General features: G+C 50.9%; 1 protein-coding gene across 1 annotated transcript in view; it reads left to right on the top strand.

Moving 5' to 3' along the window:
- Positions 1-20,494, top strand: part of DSCAML1 (DS cell adhesion molecule like 1) — a 344,836-nt gene that overhangs the window by 298,430 nt on the left and 25,912 nt on the right. Inside the window, exons 13-17 of the mRNA XM_068988151.1 lie at positions 4,935-5,102; positions 6,296-6,366; positions 10,656-10,896; positions 14,172-14,318; positions 17,075-17,230. Coding sequence (XP_068844252.1) covers positions 4,935-5,102; positions 6,296-6,366; positions 10,656-10,896; positions 14,172-14,318; positions 17,075-17,230 — 783 coding nt within the window. The remainder of the gene's footprint in view (positions 1-4,934; positions 5,103-6,295; positions 6,367-10,655; positions 10,897-14,171; positions 14,319-17,074; positions 17,231-20,494) is intronic.

Raw genomic sequence — 20,494 nt, 5'->3', positions numbered from 1 at the left:
CCCCATGCTGCCCCATTGCCCACCGTCCCCCTCCTCCACTGACCACCTTCTAATGTGTGGAAACCTTTCCTGGGGTGCTGCTCAGCCAGGCAAAGCTGAGAACATCACACATCTGGAGAGCTGTGCAAAGGAGAGATGGGCAGGGAAGATGCAATTTTCAGAGCTCATCCACACCTTCCCCCAACCCTGTCTGGCTCTCCTGAAAGAGGAGGAACCATCATACCCACCCCGGCACTGGGATACCAGGATGGACGGAAGGGAGAGAGGAGGGTAATGAAACTCAGCCTCAGACTCTCCCATCCACAGGAGCTTTGCACCTGTTAAAAAAAAAAAAAATCACAGGATCAAGAGCCCAGAGAAGCTGGGCTGGTCCTTTCTCCGGTCTCCAAGCTGGCCTACTCTGGGCCATGCCACTCAGACAGGCATCTGTGCTGGCATTGAGGAAAAGGAGTCCCGTGGGAACTGGGGAGCGTTACCACTGGAGTCAGGCAGAGGCCGTGAACACAGCATCGCTTCCTCATCTGAGAGGTGGAAATAGTAATGCCTGTCTTGTGGGATTGTCTTGAGGACTGAAGAGAAAGCAGCTAGCATGGGGCCGTAGTTCCTCTCCTCCTTCTAACTGAAATAGCTCGTGTGGCAGTTTATAGTCCTGTGGGACTTGCAGGCTGAAATGTGTGTCTGTCAGTCAGCAGCATGTACTGAGTGCCAGTAATTCTGTAGCAGAGTCATGCTTCAGCCATGTGGTAGAAAAGAGAAAGAACCAGGAGACAGAGCATTGCCCTTGGAGCTGATAATGCAGCTGCAGTGAGAATATAGAGATGTACACACACTTGAGCGCACACGCGCACACACACACACACACACACACACACACACAGAGGTACTTTCAGGACCATTACAGAGCACTCTCCAATCACATGTAATATACCACAAACTAAATTACGTGACAACTGAAAAGGGTATCCTAGGGAACGGATGGGTGACTCAAAGAAAGGAGGGGCATGTGTGTGCATGTGTGTGCGTGTGTGTGTGTGTGTGTCTAAGTAGATCTTCTGCCTGCATGGAGAATAGTAGAACAAGGACAAGTTTCAAAGCAGAAGACTTGGGTTGACCAAGTGTCAGGGTTGTGTGATCTTTAGCAAGCTACTTAAGGTCTTTGTGCATCTCCATCTGTCAGTACAGACAATGGCGCATAATCCAAGGTGGCTGCGAGGAATACGTGAGCGTGAAGATTTATGTGCCCACGCCTAACACAGAGCCTGGTGCACAGGTCCCCACGCTGTGACTCCTGTCCCTTCCCTCTCCCTCTTGCTCCAGACTGCACCCTCCTGTGGCTGGAACATCTGTCCCTGACCCCCTTTCTTTGTCACAACTGCGTCTTTGCCAGGTTTTCTGCCATGTTGCTCATCATGCTAATTTTCCCAGGGAAATTACCACGTCTGCCCTTTCTAAGCCATCGTGCTCACGCTGACTTCTCCTGGCCCTAGGCAGCAGAGTAATAATACATGAATGCTGAATGATAAATAGCACCGTCCACACAAATCTATCAGACAGCGCTGCGCAGATTTAAAAATGCAGACACCACATTTCGCCCCTGTTTTCCAAGCAAGGAGCAGGGATGGGTTCTTTGAGGATGGCCCTGAAGGCAGCCTCATGGTGGGAGCCATCAGCCCTCATGGGCTGAGCCAGCCCCATGCAGCATGGTGTTGTGTGGGAGTGGGGCTGCCAGAGGGTCTGGTGTTGGGATGTGGTGAGTGGTTGCGGTGATCCAGGAAACCCCTTCCTGGTGCAGTGGAGATCACTGCGGTGGGCTCAGAGCTGGGATGCAAGGAGGAAATCAGAGACGCAGGGTGGGCTTGTTTCCCCAGCACAGGCAGCTGAATGCTCCAGATGTAGCTTTTGTCCAAGCGCTCTCCCTTCTACAGTGAATGTGGCTCCTGAAATACCAGAGCCCCCAGGTCCCCTCCCAGCAAGCAGCCCACTGACTAGAAGGCACTGACATCTCCCCAGCCGCTTCCTTATTTTTTAAGAAGAATATTTTGCATCATAAACCCTTTGATGAAGAAAGGGAGAGAGAGCCCTTAATGAAATATGTTAATCTGGGTAAGCCAGGCTCATATGAAAGGGAATATTAAAAGAGACAATATTCACCAAAGCCAGCTCAGTACTCTGAGAGCTGAAAAGGAAAGGGAAGAAAATAGGGCCACTGATTTCAGCTATTCAGGTCAGAGAGATGGCAGCGATCAAGTTTGGAAAATCAGCGAGAGACCTCCAAATTTGACTCTGATGCATGAGCTTGCAGGGGCTGTGGGGAGAGAGCTGTTTTGTGCCAACATCAAAGGTGATTTGGGAACACAAGGACAAATCCACCTGCAAATCACTGGCAATAGCAGAAAAAAGGGGGCCCCTCTCTGGGACCCCCCCAGTCTTCCTATGACTGGCAGCTAGGGAGGAGGCAAGCAAGGGGAAAGCAAAGGGTATTTACTGTGACTGCAAAATGTGGAGGAACCACAAGTCCAACATCCAGGACCACAAAGTGGGCTCTGATCTAAAACCAACAGTAGGTTTTAAGTGCCCAGCGTGTGCCAAGTGGGTGAGATGGGCAAAGTTGTAGATAAGGTTCCTGCCTTCAGGGAGCTTCTCTGTGTGTAGATGGAACTAGAATCCAGGGGTGGGAAAAATGTATGGAGTGAGAGGAGAACATAGGATGGAGCCTTGAAGAACTTGAACCACAAGGTAAGAAAGATGTACCTGCAAAGTGAAAAGATAACCCAAGAGATTAGGAAAAGCTAGAAAGTGAAAGTCACTCAGTTGCGTGTGATTCTTTGTGACCCCATTGACTATACAGTCCATGGAGTTTCTCCAGGCCAGAATACTAGAGTGGGTAGCCGTTCTCTTCTCCAGCAGATCTTCCCAAACCAGGAATCGAACCAGAGTCTCCTGCATTTCAGGTGGATTCTTTACCAGCTGAGCTACCAGGGACTCCCTAGGAAAAGCCAGAGACAGTTTTAATAGGCACCCAAGAGAAGAGTGTTTGGGGAAGGGACAGGTTTAAGTGTTGAACATACCTGGAAGGCCAAGTGAGAAATCGGACTTGATGACATCAGCGTCACCTGTACAATGGAGATATGGTGCTGATGTCATAGAAAGGTATGAGGAGTAAATGGTGTCATCACTGCACCTGGCACGTCACAAGTGCTTGGTAAATATTAGCACCTCTTTTTTTAGCCCCTTAGTTTTCAGACACATCATTTGGGTCTCCTTCCTCTGCCTGCACTCATCAAAAATGAATGCACTGACTCATGATCGCTGTCCCTCTCCTATAAACATGGGCAAATCAAATATGATGTGTGAGCTGGCACCAGTTCCCAGGATGCCACAGAGAGAAGTGAACACCTGTCTCCGCATTACTAACCCATTTCCTCCCAAACCAAAGTGTTACCCTCGGCAGGAAGGCGTCTGCATGTTTGAGACTCTGGCTTAACCTCCCATCCCCAGTGACTTTCGGGCAGTTGGGGTGTTTTGAAAAGACAAGGAGAATAAACAGTTTTTCTGAGCATCCACAGTCTGCCATTTGTGACTTTGGCTCATGAAACCAAAGAATTAAATGCAAAACTGCAGATGGGGAACTGGGCCAGTGCTCTTCACAGATGCCAAGCTGGTGTGGCTGAAAGAGATGTTTCGAAAAGCATCAAGACCTCAATTAGCCAGAACCTGGGGGATGGGATAGTCTCTTTGGGTGAACTGATCCCCCTGGTTTACCAGGAATTAGCTTAAAAAAGAGTCTTCCTAAAAAATTCTGGAATATGCCATCCTCCCTCCCTGATTCAGGGATTAGACTGTAGTGAATATAATTTAATCTTTTCTACTGACAATTTTCAGAATCCTCTACTGTGGATTTAAAAGACATGGAAAATTAGACTGAATAGTCACATCAGGACGTGCCCTGGGAAGATTTTTAAGCCCCACTATCAGCTAGTTTCCTTGTGCTTTGCCTTTTTTTGTCTTTTCAAAGCAAAGTGCCAATCATGTAATCTGGTTATGAATTCTGGGTTTGGAAGGTACTAGCTGAGACATTGCTGTAACTGCAACCCCTTCCATTTCTCTCTGGAATCCCCTGGTAGGTGCACAGGAAAAAATGCATTGAATGAATGACTGGGTTCCTCTGGAGATGCAGAATGTTTCCTGTCACAGTATCCCTGAGTGGTATTTATCGGGTATCTTTCACATTCTACAGTTTCGCTAAACATTAGCCCTGGAATGGGCTGCCAGTCCCCCTGGATGAATTGGGAACATGCTTATCGCTTTGCTGGCTTCTGACTCTAGAGATTCAGAGACCATTCTCTTGCTGGTGAGAGAGGAAGGGGTTTGCCTAGGGACTCTGCGACTTGGTTTATTCCCCTCAACAGCCTAGGTTCAAGACCACCACCACACAAATGCACATGAAGAAGAAATACAGAAGTACACACAGAGGAGGAGAAAGGGGCATGAGACTTGGCTTCCCCATGTGCACTGGAATCGCGGGTGGAGGGGGTGTCTCACAGTTACGACACATCACTGACGTGGTGTGAGAGACCAGGGAAAGGGCATTGGCCAATGAGACCCTAAGAGATAGCAAGCACTGGTGACCTTGGAAGGGGCCATAGGAAACATCTCACCTGAGGTCTGAGTTTACCAGGCGGCCCTGGGTAGAGAAGGGTTAAGCTTCCTGATTCCCCAAGCAGTGGACTTCCTGTTCCCATCCTCAGGTTTCCCTTGATCTCTTGAACTTCATGGAACAGAACAGTTCTCTCTGAAATTATCTTGCTGCCGTCTCTGTAAACAGGACCTCTCTGGGCATCTAGGTTGAGATTAGGATGTTGCTGCTGCTTGAGGCTGGAGAGGGGTCCTGGAGTTTGTCTGGCTGAGGTTAGAAGTGGGTGTCCTCTCTCCAGATTCCTGGGACTTCAAGCAGTCCACACGCAACATCTCCCCAACCATCAACCAGGCCAACATCGTGGACTTGCATCCGGCCTCCGTGTACAGCATCCGCATGTACTCCTTCAACAAGATTGGCCGCAGCGAGCCGAGCAAGGAGCTCACCATCAGCACTGAGGAGGCTGGTGAGCACCTCGCCCTGTCACCCCTGCCCATGGGCTCGGAGATCAGGGACATCTGGGGCCCTCACCCACCCTGTCCACTGGCAGTGGATTTGCAATAGAAGAGGAGAGGGGGGAGATTCCAAGGTGTGTGTGTCTCCCTCTGGATCAGGAGACTCTTATGCCTGACCTTTTCCAAATGGGGTTCTAGACGCAATGCTCCCAGGAGCTGTCCGTGGTTCTGCTTCCACTCCACTGGCCCCAGCCTGTCTGGCAAGGACAGCTCTGCAAAGGATGGGGGTACCAGTGCCCTGGATTATCTTCTGTGACTTTTGTCATGAAGTTTTCCTGAAAATTTAAGAGAGATTTCCCTTATTGTATTTTCTCTTACCTGTCATTACAAAATAGAAATTAATACCAAAAAGTACATATACATGTGCAGTTTACACATAATAATAATAATAAAGCAAAAACTAGTATAACCAACACTCATCATCACTTCCCAGAGGCCTTCTATATACCTCTTCTCAACCACAACCCCATCCTTCCCCCTGAAGTAACAAATATCCCAGCTTCCTTGTTTTCTTTTTCATACATTTCACTAGTATATGTACACATAGCCATACAGTTTAGCTTTGCCTGTTCTAATAGAATGCATGCATGAAATAATACTTCATATATTCTCTTGTGTTTTCCTTGTTGTAGTCTAGATTCTTTTTGTGAGCTTCAATATAGCTGTATGATTTGGCTATTTTCATTCCCCATCCAAGGAATAGAAACAGTTGCAGAATTACAGACTTATCAGATGGACAAACTTCTCCCTTTAACTGAAAGGAAAAAAAGAATGCCAAAATGTTTTCCAAAGTGTTGTGCCAACTTTCTCTCCCATGGTTAGTGTATAAGAGTTCCTGCCACTTCATATTTTGGTCTGCACTTTGTACTATCAAACTTAAAAAAAAAGCTTGCCAACCTGCTGAATGTGGAGTCATACTTAATAGTCATTATTTGCTATGTTTTCAGCAAATTATGGAGAATGAATAGGAAATTTAAACCCTATGATCATCTCAAGAGGGACTCAAACAGAAGTTCTCTGCTGCCTTAGACAAGCTTTTTCTTTCTCTGCAGCAGCCCTCCAGCTCAAGGATGGGACCGAGGGCATAGGGCTCTTTTCTTCCAAGACGTGACTCATAACATTGTTTCTCCTGACCCCACCCCAGCTCCTGATGGGCCTCCCATGGATGTAACCTTGCAGCCAGTGACCTCACAGAGCATCCAAGTGACCTGGAAGGTAAGCAAAGTCAAAAGCATTTCCCCTAAATGCCTCTCTCCCTTCCCCATCCTTAATCTTCAAATGAAGCCCGAACAGACTTGCTAGTGTCTGGTGTCTTGCAATGCCCATGCCTGTTTATTGCTAAATACATGAGGTTGAAGGAGTGGAAACAGAGGAGGATAGAGGAACTGGTCCCCTCACCGATCCCCACTCCCTTCTCCACCATGGCTTTCTGATGGAGGCCTGTGCTTGGAGTGGGATGAAGAATTTGTCAGTGCCAGGGAGAGAAGATGATTCTTTTACCATGCTGGTCTGTCCTACAAACCCCACAGGTTGTAATATATCTAGAGCTGGAATTGATTTTGTGTACATTTCAAAGGGGCTCTATGGATAACAGGAGATGGAATGACAGGGTCTCACCCTTGTCTTGGCCCTGTGACTAGAGCTGGGAAGTAGGGTGAAACCATACCCTATGTTCTCATGGTCAAGACTTCAACAGGGAGCTTGGTCTTTTCTTGATTTCCTCCTCTGTAAAATCAGGATGAAAAAATAACTGCCCTCCCTAACTCTGGGGGAGGGGGAGCGGTAGAGAAAACAATCCATTAGGTGCCACAGCCATTTCTAAGGGGAAGAAACTTATAGATCTAGAAGGTATCCGAAGACTGTCACTGATGGGAAATATTAGAGGCAGTTCCACAGCAGGGCAGAGGAACAGCATAACCTTGAGCATGACCGAGGAACGCTTTCCTGGGAAACCCTGGCCTCATCACCACATCCCTGGTGTGGGCGCAGAAGGGCTGCCCGTTCCGATGGCTTCCTGTTGCATTTTCCAGTGTTGGGGTGTTTTCTCGCACTAACTTATCTGTTCCTGTGGAATGGACAGAAGAGATATTTCTCCTTCCTATCAGAGGAGGCCACGCAAGGTGACCGCCGTGGTCATTCAAGCCATGCCAGGTGCAGAGCTTCACTGCACATAGTCTGGAGCCATATCGCCCGCAGAAGCCCACTGTCCAGAGGTCAGGAACACAGAGTTTCCTGAGGCCCATTCATGCTCTTCTTCTTGAACGGCAGGGTTTAGGGGGTTACCTCATCTACATCTGGGCTCTGAGTCCAAGGTCATTTTCTGACTCTAACTCCTGGTAGAAAAAGTCCAGGCACTTTAGTCCTCCTCCTGGTCCCTCAAGGTAGGCTTGAGAGTCAGAGAGATTCAAAAGGGTCTAGTAGTATTTTCCCTAAAAAAGACTGTATGTTTGGGACCTCCTTGGTGGTCCAGGGGTTAAGACGTCACACCTCCACTGCAAGGGATCCGGGTTCAGTCCGTGATCAGGGAACTAAGATCCCACGTGCTGTGTGATGTGGCCCAAAAATTAAACAATTCTTTAAAAAAAACAAGGGAAAAAAGACTATATGTCTTGGCATGCACACACACACACAGACACACACACACACACACGCACACAGACACACACACACACAGACACACACACATAGACACACACAGAGACACACACACATAGAGACACACACAGACCCACATACACACAGACACACACAGAGACACACACACACACAGACACACACACAGACACACACGCACACAAACATACACACACGCACACACACGCACACGCGGCGGCAGAGCCTGGTTCCTTCCCGCCCCAGAGAAATAACCAGGACAAAAGTGGGATAGAGGCTGGGCAGTTGGTCCTCCCTGGGTACCAGCCCTCCTGGTAGATAGATACCTGGAGCCCTGGTTCCCTCCAGGTTCAGATCTGGTTTCCAGAGCTTCCCTCAGAAACTGGGAGTGAAGCCTGGAGTCCAGACCCCGAGTCTTATCTGCATCCTGACTCTGCATCCGTTTCCTAAGAATACTCCAAGGAAGCCTGGAGGAGGAGGTGGGAATGAATAAGCGTGTAAACCTCTGAGACATTTGGCTACAAAGCTCCAACCCGGAGGGCGATAAAAATTTAGAATCAGATTTATTTCTCCAAAGTCTCATAATGAAAAATAAAATTGATTAGAAAGTTAGAACTTCAGAATGAACCAGCCTATCAATAAATTTTGGGGCTGACTTCTCAAGGGAATTTTTTTTAACACCAAGAAACAGATTAATGAAAAATAAAGATGCACTTGAAAGATAAGTCACTTCATTTTAAGACTCTTTCCTTGAGATGGATCACCACTGCTTTATGACATAAATTTGCAATCAGCTCTATTGATTTCTTAATGCTTCAGAGAAATATTGTTAAGATTGATTTAAATCCTGAGTGTGCCTGTTTAAGGGGGTGGGGCCATACAGGGAGAAGGGAGAGAGATGGAGGGAGGGAAGATATGTCAAGATTTGTAAAAATGTGTGAATATCTATATGTATGTAGCAAGGTATGCCTGAATGCCTACCCAGGGCCTCTGCCAGTGTATGTTGATGTGACTATTGTGGTGCAGGCGGCTCTAGGTGTGTAGGTGTGTGTCTTTGTGCACTGCTGTATACATCACTGTATATATCTGTATATTGCACAGATGTGTAATAGAGTATATGTCAGTGTGAGGACAAGAACACTCTGAAGATATGTTTGTGTCTATAATAAGTGCCTGAGTGTGTGAGTGTGTAGATTATCTGTTGTTTAATCACTAAATCGTGTATGACTTTGTGAACCAATGGACTGTAGCCTGCCAGGCTCTTCCGTCCATGGGATCTCCCTGGCAAGAATACTGGAGGGGGTTGCCATTTCCTTCTCCAGAGGAATCTTCCCCACCAGGGATTGAACCCTCCTCTCCTGCACTGGCAAGCGGATTCTTTACCACTTAGCCACCTGGGAAGCCTGAGTGTGTAGATACAACACCCATATTCAGAAATTCTCCCTCTTACCAACTAGCAAACAGGACTGTCCAAGTGCAGAGAGAAACATTATTCAGGCATCAGCAAAAAGTCAAGTCAATTAAATACACACACACCTAGTTAGTGAGTTCAAAACAATTAAGTTAAATTTAAAACTTCATTATATTGAGTTAACAGTGAGCTGAAAAATGCAGTTCATTTAAAACATTCATTGAATTTTAAAAAATGAGCTGTTTTACTAACTTAATTGTTTTTGATCACACTATTTTTTAGTACAGTAAAAGGTGGGCTTTTAAATTAACTGCATCGTCTTTAAAACCCTGATTCAAGCTGTTTTTCTATGTACTGGTGTGTGTGCTCTCTCTCAGTATATAGATGGGCATGTCCCCTCTTTAAAGGAGCTGGTTTCTATTTGTGAGTCTGTATGTTTCTGGCCGTGGGTAGGTGTGTACTGGGATGTTTGCTTTGATGGGTCTGGATGTGTGTGTGCATGGTTCCAGATGTAAGGGCACGTATCAAGATCCTCTGTGTGTGTGTGCGATCATATGCGAGAATGTCTGTGTCTCTGTTTCCCTGTTGATATTTTCTCTCTCAGAACACCTGTGTGTGTGGCTGGTTGTGTATCAGGGTTCCTGCTGGGGGTGAGAGTGCATTTTCCACCCCAAGACTAACGCCAGTGGAGTCTTCTCCCTTGGCCTACCCCCTTGGGATCAGCCCTTCATTCCCGCAGAGCTCCGAGGTCCCCCCGTCACCCTCCTTGTCACTCCATCTCTGTCCCTCCATCCAGAAGCCGGCTTCAGGCCTAGGCTCTCCACGCACCCCAGCCACTGGCCAGGATGTCAAGGGCAGTCCCGTTCCAAGAGGGGCTGGGCTCGCATCAAAGTCAAGGACTCTTTTATTTTTTAACTTGTGGTACCATACCATTTTATGTACATAAAACGGATCATTTTAACCATGCTCATAGGTAGAGGTCAGTGGCATTGTACATTTACAGCATTGAGCAGCCGTCACCACTGTCCATCTCTAGAACTTTCTCGTGATCCCAAACAGAAACTCTGCTGGCCCAGCCATCCTAGCCCCCAGTAACCTCTGTCCTACTTTCTGTTTCTGTAAATTTGGGAACTCTGGGCACCTCAGAGAAGCGTCATGCAGTATTGCTCCTTTTGCGTCTGGTTATGTCACTTAATGTATTTTCTAGGTTCATCCATGCTGTAGAGTTTATCAAAGTTTCATTCCTTTTTAGGGCGAATAATATCACATTGCATGTATGGACCACATCGTCTGTATCCATTCACCTGTCTGTGCACACTTGGGTTGCTTTTCCTTGGGCCTTGACTTTGGGTGAGATGGGAGCCTCGGAAGGCTTGGGAGCAAGCGAGTGACATGACCTGCCTTTGGGTTTAAGAGCATCCCCTCAGAATGTCACTGTGTCTTTGTCTCCCCACACCACCCTCCCACCCCACACTCACAGGCGCCCAAGAAGGAGCTGCAGAACGGCGTCATCCGTGGCTACCAGATCGGCTACAGAGAAAACAGCCCGGGCAGCAACGGGCAGTACAGCATCGTGGAGATGAAGGCCACCGGGGACAGCGAGGTCTACACCCTGGACAACCTCAAGAAGTTCGCCCAATATGGCGTGGTGGTCCAGGCCTTCAATCGGGCTGGCACGGGGCCCTCATCCAGCGAGATCAATGCCACCACCCTGGAGGATGGTGAGGGCGCCAGTAGAGGGTAGTGGGTACAGATCTCAGCTGTGGGCAGAGCCACAGGGCTGCCAGGGAGGGCTGGGGGCCCTTCCCTGCCCCTGGGCCCCATCATCCTGTGGATCCCTCTATCTCCTCTCACCCACTGGCTTCTCAAGGGATGCTTGGTCCATTTAGGCCTCGGGGCCTCTCCATCCGTTGGCTGGCTCTCTATCCATCACTTTCTTTGCTCTCCCCATCGGTCTCTCTGTTGAGCTGCTGGTCTGTCTGAGTGCCTGTCTGTGCATCTCTGACTCTCCATCCATCTTCTCCCTCCACCTTTCCCTCCTGCCTCATCCTGGCCCCTCACCGATCTCTCTCCCCAAGCTCTTTCCTCTACACCCTGGGTCCTGTTTCTCCTCCTTGAGGCCCTCCAGGTTGGAAAAGGGGCAGAAGCCAAGTTACCTCTGTACTTCTGAGCTAGAAGCTGCCCACCATCTGTTTTAGGGACCTGAGACAAGGCTGTGGAGTGACAAAGTCCCAAGGTCCGTGGACAAAGGATTTGGAGTCCAGTTTCTAAAACTGAATTCTTTGAGGATTGGAGAGGACTCCAACTTTGAGTGAATGATGGGGCCTGGTTTCTCAGGAGGAGAGGGTTAAGAGGCAGCAGGAGTGTGCCTGCTCTCCAAGCACAGAGAAGAGCCCACTGTTACCTGAGCTTATGCCAGGAAACGAAAGGAGACATGACTCTTGATACCCACCCCAGGAGATGGAGCCAGGCTGGACACAGCCCCCCAAAGAGCAGAATACATAGAGCTTCCTTAGTGATACCCCAGCCTAAGACCAAGATATGAGATTAAAACCTGTCACTGAGTCTGAGCCTTCTGAGCAAAGGGAGAGAACTGACTGCCCTGGGAACATGGTGCCATTGCCCCATGGCCATCCAGATACCCAGAATTCTACCATTAGAGAGTCATTCCTTTTGCTAAGCAATGTCCTCTCCCTACCTCATTCTCTCTGAAAACGCAGACACCCTTGGGAGGGAGGATGCATCAGGTCAGAAACACCAGAAGGTTAACACCAGTAGATTAACTCATATCCGTTGTTCTTAACTTTGGCTACAAGTTGGAATTATCTGCGGAGTTTAAAAATCCTGATGCCTGGCCTCCTCCCCAGAGATTCCCATTTAATTGCTCTGGGGCTCAAGCTAGGCTGTGAGAGGGAGCAGATGTCAGTGCACTGAGCCCCTGGGGGAAAGGGAGAACACAGAAGCGGGGAAAGGTGCATAGAATGCAGAGAGGTCCAGAGAAGCACCTGAGCGACACACCATCCGCTCCCTCACCCCCTCCACCAACCCACATCCTCACCAGCCCATCCCCCACCACCCACTGCTGGCCACAAGCCTGGCCGGACAGAGGAAGACCAGCTTGTCACCATTAAGTACCAGCGGTGCCATCCCAAGCAGTACTCTGACACAGTGCTTCTCAAACCTGAGCGCACATCAGAGGGTTGTAAACAGATTGCTGGGCCCTCCCCCAGAGCTCTGTTTGAGCAGGTCTGGGGTGGGAGCCAAAAATGTGCGTGTCTAATAAATTCCCAGGTGATGCTGATGCTGCTCGTGCACGGAGCGCCTGTGAGAACCTGAGCACTAACAGCCAGGTTATTGCCCATAAAAGGACCCAAGACTCACGGAGGTTAAGAACCTGTCCAGAATTGCCCATCTGATGAAGAAGAGCCCAGGTCAAAATCCAGACCTGACCCTGAATCCCATACTCTTTTCTGCTTCACCCTGTTGTTACCCTCTTGCTTGGGAGTGAGGCTGGATGCAAGACCAAACGACATGGATGCAGGATGCTCAGGGAAGTCACCTCCAGGGGGAACAGCTGCCCCAAGTCCATATCAGCACACCTGACCAAACACTAAACTCCATCCTCCAGGACCATCCCAGCCTGGCCAGGCCTACCCTTGCTTCCATGAGGGCCCCACATCCCTTGCTTTTGAGGGGGCTACAGGGGGGCTGGTATCACCAACAGGGAGAGATCAGCATGGGCTGTGGAGACATTTTCCAAACAAAGGAGGAGAGGGGGAAGAAAGTTTCCAGCAGCATTTGCTCAGCAGTTTTTCATACTTAATTAAGGCCCTCGTTAGCCTGTCAGATCCTGATCGTTTCCTGGCAATATTAGCACTCCTCCTGGGGTATTCAAGGGCCCCTGCCTTAGCAATAGTGTCTTTTCCATAATTATATTACCTTCATTTTGTTCGAACGGGCGATCTGTATTAGTTTATTACACTGGGTCCCTAATTACATGGTGCTTATATTTTTACACCTAAGTAATATGAAACAATAATCATTCTCAGAGAGGATCGTTAGGATGATGTATTATCATTTAAATGCTCATAAAAATTAGAGTTGCCTCTTGTGGGGCAATGGGATCTAATTACCTCCCATCCAGCCTGTGCCTCCTTTCTCCCACTCAGAGCGAAGCAGACGTGGCCTTCCCTTTGGCCCCGAGCTCCTCGGAAACCAGTGGAAGTGCCACCAGAGTTGTCCCTGGCCCAGGTGGCTCCTTGGGGCCTGGTGTCGCTCCTGTCTCTCGTCTCAGACGGGCGAGCTGCAGCTGGGCCACCCCCAGAGGCTGGGACTTAGGTGAAGTTCTCAGATGCAGAGGGTTAAAGGCAGGGTGGGCCACCCAGGCTGGTCTTAGTGTTTTCCCTCACCCAGCGCATTTCGGTGTGTTGGGTGCAGGGACAAGGGACAAAAGTGCAGTGATTCCAGAAGTCCTAAAGGTGTCTGAGGGCCCTCTTCTCTCCTGCCCCAGGGTTATTTGAGAGCTTCTTTCCTCCTTTTCCTTCCCTTCAGTTTGGCACAGGGGCAGGGACACACATGGCTGGCAGCCATCAGATAAGAGCATAGTTACAGATTCCCCCCAGGGCTGGCTTGGTCTTCCACATTCTGTTACGTGCAGTGGAGGTGGGCTCCCTGGGCTATGGTGCCTACTGGTGAACCCCCAGGAGCTCATGCCCGGAGTGTGTCACCTTCTTCCCTGAGCACTTACCCAGAATCAGGAACATGCCAGCCAGAGCCCAGGAACCAAGCTGGAAAGATCTCTATTCACCCAGATTTTCAGGGAAGGAGACTGGTATCCCTTCGCAGCCACCAGCCCAAACTCTCGAGACTCACTGAGTCGGGAGGGCCTCCCACTTGTGTGAGCCGAGGTTCCTCTGGCCAGGCTGCAGGGTCCTGCCTGCACGTGCGGGTTGTCCTGTGCCTCCCTGACCAGGCCCTTTGGCTCTCCCCTCCACAGTTCCCAGCCAGCCCCCCGAGAACGTCCGGGCCCTGTCCATCACTTCCGACGTGGCCGTCATCTCCTGGTCGGAGCCCCCACGCAGCACTCTCAATGGCGTCCTCAAAGGCTATCGGGTCATCTTCTGGTCCCTCTACGTTGACGGGGGTGAGTCTGCTGGGGGTGGTGGCCGGCTCGTGGGCTGAGAGTCCAGGGGTTGCTGGAGGCCCACACTTAGAGCTGAGCATCTTCCCGTGGGATGTCAAGCGGAGGTCCAGCCTCTCTCCTGCACCTGTTATTCCCGTGGCAGAGCCAGGGGCCAGAGTGAGAGGTGGTGTGCACGGTCACCTTTCTGCTGGGGACAGACACCAGCTGCCCCTGTTCAGCAAGATGTTGGGCAGTGGCTTAAGGGGTGAGAGGGACACATTGGCTTTTCTAATGGAATGTGTTGGTACGAGGACTTTGTGGCCATGTCAGTCAGGAAACAGGTGGTATACTCAAACGGGGCAACTGAGACTTTCATGAAGGCGCCGCGTTTGGAGGAGTGTGGAGGGAAGCTGGGGCCCCGGGGACTAGCACCAGCAGGTAGCTGTCACCTCCTAGGACTGAGGGGTGAGAGGAGGAAGCAGGGTCCCTTGGCCAGATGGATGGCAAGGCCTGTGTTCTGTGCAGCTGAGCTGCCCAGGACCTGGAGAAGAGCGGGGAAGCATGCACAGTGGAGCTGGGGGAAGGAACGGCAGAGGGAGAAGAGCCAAGACAGTGGCCCAGCCCTTTGGGTGCCTTCCCACGGGAGGGGCCAGCGTAGCCCCACAGACACAGCAGCCCCTGCCCACTGGTGCAGCAGAGCCCTGGACCAGGAAGTCACACAAGCCAGAGGCCCAGCATCCCAAACTGTGGACGCGAGTTTGCCTCGCCATATCCTGAGCCTTCTGCCACTGGTCGCCTGGCCCGTTCCTTCTCCCCTGGAGAATCTGGGACTCCAGCTCACAGCCAGCCCCCTGGGCCAGCTGCCCTCCCCGGCCCCCACCCAGGTTCTGGTCTGCACAGAGGCACTGCTGATAGGAATTCTCTCTCCCTGCCACGCCTCCACCTTCTCCTCCAGGAGTGCGGAGGCCGGCAGGTCTTCCCAGGCCTTATGCGATGAGATGGCCTCATCTCATCTGTGCTGAGCCACAAAACGGAAGGGTCCTCATTTTCCAGAACTCGCTCCCCCTTTTCGAACCCTGTGGCTCCCCAGTTCAGCCCTCAGGTGAGGAAGGCATCAGCTTCGCTAGTCTCCAAAGGCCCCGGAATTGACGGCCAGGCTGCCCTCCTCTTGCGTCTTTCTCTGGCTCTAGTCCTAGACAGGTCCCCTCTGGTTTCTGACCTCCTGGAAAAGGAAAGTCCCACTTCTTGGGCCTCTGAGGCCCTCCTCCACTGGCCCGGAGTCCCCTCAGGCTGGGCCTGGAGTCCTCACCCTCTGGACCCTGGCAGACTGTGGCCGTTCTGCGGCTAGGCCCAAGACCAGGCCTCTGCCTGCACCGGGTCCCTCACGAGGTGCCAGGGTGGGTTTGCTGGCACTTGTCTTCTGCATGGCCTGTCCTCAGCTAGTGTCTGGGGCTGTTTTCTAAAAAATCCCAGTAGTCTCAGGGGGACGGTTGTCAGCTCAGGAGCCTCTTTCCTCCTCCTGAGACCCTGGCTGTCCCACGGGATGCTCTCCCTAAGCTCTTCAGCGTCTACAGCAAGTTCTTCGCAGATCCAGGGTGACAGGTCCTCGCTGAGCCCGAGGAAGGCCTGGCCCTCCCGGCCACGGCTGTCACTCCAGCAGCCTCACCTATGTTCTCTCTACGGGTTCTTTGCAGACAAGATGTCCTTGATGTGGGGGGAAGAGAATGGGGACTTAACCATTTATCCTCTCAAGAGTTCAGGGTGCCAGTCCAGGTATGCCCAGCCTGTCACAGGTCATACCACCTGGATCTGTTGCCTATGCGAGCCGAGAGCCCGAGGAGGTGTCTACTTCAAGAGCAGTCACAACCTGAAAGTTGAGAGTTATTAATATTTCGGGTGGGAATTTTCAGGACTTCAAGCCTGGGAGATAGCATCTCAAGTAGCCCTGAGAGAACTGCTCCAAGGAGGTGGGGGGAGGTTATATAGAAGTTTTGCCACAAAGGCCAGGTAGTCTGAAGGTCAAAAGTATTTTTGTGAATGAAAGAAAGCCAGACATTCCAAGTTAAGGAATTTAGCCCTTTTCTGTGTATGGGAAGATGCAAGAGTCTGGACTCAGGGAAATCATTCCTTTCATATGCAGCTCACTATCCTGCATTTTTTTTTACATCCTGAGCTCCTCAGTGTTTACTGTAGGGAATGGCTACAACCTATCTGCCCTGTCACCCAGGTATTCTTCTCTTTCCTGGGTGCCTGTAGGGCTCAGGGATTCAAGGATTTAGAGGGCTAGAATGATGATTGTGAAATCCTTGTTTACTGATATGGCAGGAAATACTCCATTTCTCAGAGGTGCTGGGCAGCCAAGAGAAACAGCTGCCAACTGTCCACCTGGCCAAGGCTCCTTCTGGGTTCAAGTCACTCCTGGGGTCCCTCACATGGAGAGAGGGGTGGGTGGAGAACAGGGAAGTGAGGTTCGGAGAGAGAGAGAGGTAGAAATATTTTATAGAGAGAGTATTAAGTTGAATTTGGTACAGGGTTGACTAGGGGCTGAGGCCCAGCTGGCATTTGTGGGTCACCCTGGTTGGGCCACTTGGGGAGAGATACAGCCTAGGAGCAGTGTCACAAGTCTGCAACCATGACCTTGAGGTGAAAGGTCCCCCTCGTTGCCACCACCATGGAGTCAAGGTCCGAGCCCAGGCTGGTGGAGGGGCGGTGGCTGGGGGACCGTGGCCTGGCCTGGCCAGCCTGGGCCGCACTCAGAGGATGCTCATGTCTGGCAGAGTGGGGTGAGATGCAGAACATCACCACGACGCGGGAGCGGGTGGAGCTGCGAGGCATGGAGAAGTTCACCAACTACAGCGTGCAGGTGCTGGCCTACACCCAGGCCGGGGATGGCGTGCGCAGCAGCGTGCTCTACATCCAGACCAAGGAGGACGGTGAGTGCGCTCCTCCCACCCAGCCCCGGCACTCGGGGCCAGCTCCCAGGGCTTGTTGCTCCAGCCTTCCACTGTTCACCCCACCCACAGTTAAGGGGGAGAGCAGAGCCCCGTCCTTTCTCCTATCCCTTAATTCTCTACAGAGTGACTCATTGGAAAAGACCATGATGCTGGGAAAGATTGAAGGCAAAAGGAGAGAGGGTGGCAGAGGATGAGATGGTTAGATAGCATCACCAACTCAGTGGACATGAACTTGAGCAAACTCTGGGAGATAGTGAAAGACAAGGAAGCCTGGCATGCTGCAGTCTATGGTGTTTCAAAGCATCAGACATGACTTAGCAACTGAACAACAAGGGTGACTGAGATTTCTGGGAGCGCTGCTTTGGAAGAGTACAGCTTACCACAGGTGGTGGTGAAGTGCCCCAGGACTCATGCCTAAACATACAAGCCACCATAACCCTTTCCCCCTGCAGCACTGGGGTCAGAGGCTAGATACAGCCTCTCCTCCCACCCCCATCCCAAGAGCATCCTCTTTTTGGCATCTGCTCCCCTGCAGGGTTCAGCATGGTCTTCTCTGGATGGTTGGGGATGCCGGGAATGGGAACATCACCCGGGTTAGGGACTTGGTGATCATGCTACAGAGGCCCCAGAGTGAATGGGCCAGGCCCTAGATTCTGATGGGTGTGTGGTTGGGGGGACACTCTCAGGACTGGGATGTGCCTGCATTTGGATCTGTGATCTCAAAGCCCCGCCCCTGGAAGAAAAGGGAGATAAGGAGCCAAACCCCCAGGGTAGAGTGATGCAGCCAGATGGGGAGAGGCTGGGAGCTGAGTCAGCCCAGGAGAGATCAGGTCCAGACAAGGGTCAGACTTCCGACCCAGGTCAGAGTTGTACCCCTCAAGGGGCCTCACTGGGGAGAGGAGGTACTATATGTGACCCTTTGCAGCTCTGGGCTCCTCTTCCACTTCCTTCCTCACCCCGCCAACCCCAACACTTAGTCGATTCTAATTCTCCTTAGCCAGGTGCAATGTGGTTAAAGAGTCAATTGATATGACATGCTTGCATCCAGTGGGTGCTTCATAAACAGTAACCAAGGTTGGCATTTTGGTCTCTTTCCAATTCAGCCTTGGTTTTTTCAACGGATACAGAGACCTGTGGTCTAGGTCCTATCCAGACAATTTGGCAGAAGGAGCTGGAGGGGTGAGAGGAGTTACAGAGGGGCAACTCAGGCTGGGAGTGATAGTGGACCTCTCCCAGTGCAGACCAGCTTGGTGACTTGGTGACGGGACTAACTGTGATTAATGCTCCCCACTCTCCCTAAGTCCCTCCCTTTCCATCAGATCAGCCCCCTCCCCCCACTTAAGCTCTTAGCAATTAAATATTTACCAACCTGCCTGCCCTACTTTTCCTGTCATTAATCCCCGCATCAAGGTTTCCTGGGACAGCTCCAGGCAGAGCCACCTGCTCTTGTGTGGAGACCTACCGGGGATGGTGCTCGGAGCCTTTCAAGGGCCTCAGGGACACACATACACACTGGCACCTTCTGGCCTCTAGAAATTAACCACCCAGACCTCCAGACTTTCTTGCATCCTATTCTGATGCAAGGGGGCTGCCCAGGAGGCTCAGTGGAAAAAGAATCCACCTGCCAATCAAGAGACTTGGGTTCAATCCCCGGGTCAGGAAGATCCCCTGAAGAAGGAAATAGCAACCCACTCTGGTAATCTTGCTTGGGAAATTCCAGGGACAGAGGAGCCTGGTGGGCTATGGTTCATGGGGTTGCGGAAGAGTTGGACATGACTTAGTGACTAAACAACCATAACAATTCCAAAGGCCTGAGTTAGAAGCATCTCCACGTGTTTGACTGACCAAGGTGAGACCCAGGAGGGAACCCAAAGTCGAGGAGCATAACCCTCCCTCCAAGAAGCTGTCCCCCCCGCCCAGAGCTGCCTATGGAGTCACAGGGGCACACACAGCAGGGGCCAGGCTCCTAAGGTGGCAGCTTCATGGAGTGGGAGGAGCAGATATGGGTGCCCCAGCCCTGCCACTTGTTGGCAAGTCACTAACCTCTCTGCCCCTCAGTTTCCTCATGATAAAACCTGTCAGCTGGTTCGCCTCATCTAGATGTAAGAAACAGCCTAACCATAGAATCCTTTCTAAAATGTCAGGTGCTGGCAAATGGTAGTTGGTTTACCCAGAGCTGGCAATGAAATGACTACTTCCGGTGGACCCAGGTGCCCTTGGGGGAAGCCTAAGCCGAAAGGAACCCACTGTCAGATGAGATCTCATCCAGAACAATGGTCATAACTTGACATGTGTGTGATGTGCCATCATAAGCGTGATTTAACTTTCCAGCACCTGGCTTCCCAGGTGGCAAAGAATGGTAATGGTAAAGAATTTGCCTCCCGGTGTAAGAGACGCAGGTTTGATTCCTGGGTTGGGAAGATCCCCTGGAGGAGGAAGTGGCAGCCCATTCCAGTATTCTTGCCAGGAGAATCCCATGGACAGAGGAGCCTGGCGGGCTACAGTCCATAGAGTCGCAAAGAGTCAGACACGACTCGCATCTGAGCAGCAGCAGCAACCTTCCAATAGCCCTTTGGGGAGGGTATTATTTCCATTTCAGAGATGAGAAAACGGAGGCCTTGAGAGCTAAAACAACTTGCTGCAGGTCACAAAACTGATGGGTGGCAAAGGAGAGCTTTCCTGCCTCCCCAACCTCTATACTTTCCATCACACCATTTGTGTCAGTTAGGAAGCTTTTGGTTGTGAGTAATGCAACTAAAAAAAGATTGATGCAATAAGCACATTTATTATCACACATAACAAGAAGTCTCGCGTAGGGCAGCTCTGGGGTTGGGTAACTCACTGGTTCCCATCTTTTCTGCTCTGCCATCCTCAGCCTGTCAGCTGTTCCTCCCATGATTTCAAGATGCTTGCAGCTCCAGGCATCACGCCAGACAAGACAGAGTTCAGAGGGAAGCAGTCTCTTCCTATGGGCGTGCGTCTCTTGGGAGTAAAAGAAACCTTTCCCAGAAACCCCCTCAGCAGACTTATGCTCATTTCCCATCAACAACAGCAGGGCAATATGCCTCTCGCGAAGCCAGTCACTGAGAGGAGAATGGAATTATCATGGCTGACTTACTCTAAGCATGATAAATCCTCTGGCGTGGGTGATGGAGACGGCTTTCTCTGAAGGGTGGAGGAGCACGGGTGACCCAAGCAAGAGTGAGACTCTGTTTGCAAGGATTAGGGAGAAACGATGGCAGG

This window comes from Capricornis sumatraensis, chromosome 16 (assembly GCF_032405125.1).
Source record: "Capricornis sumatraensis isolate serow.1 chromosome 16, serow.2, whole genome shotgun sequence".
NCBI lineage: Eukaryota > Metazoa > Chordata > Mammalia > Artiodactyla > Bovidae > Capricornis > Capricornis sumatraensis.
Note: the sequence above shows the minus strand (reverse complement) of the source record. Positions and strands in the feature narration are given on the sequence as shown.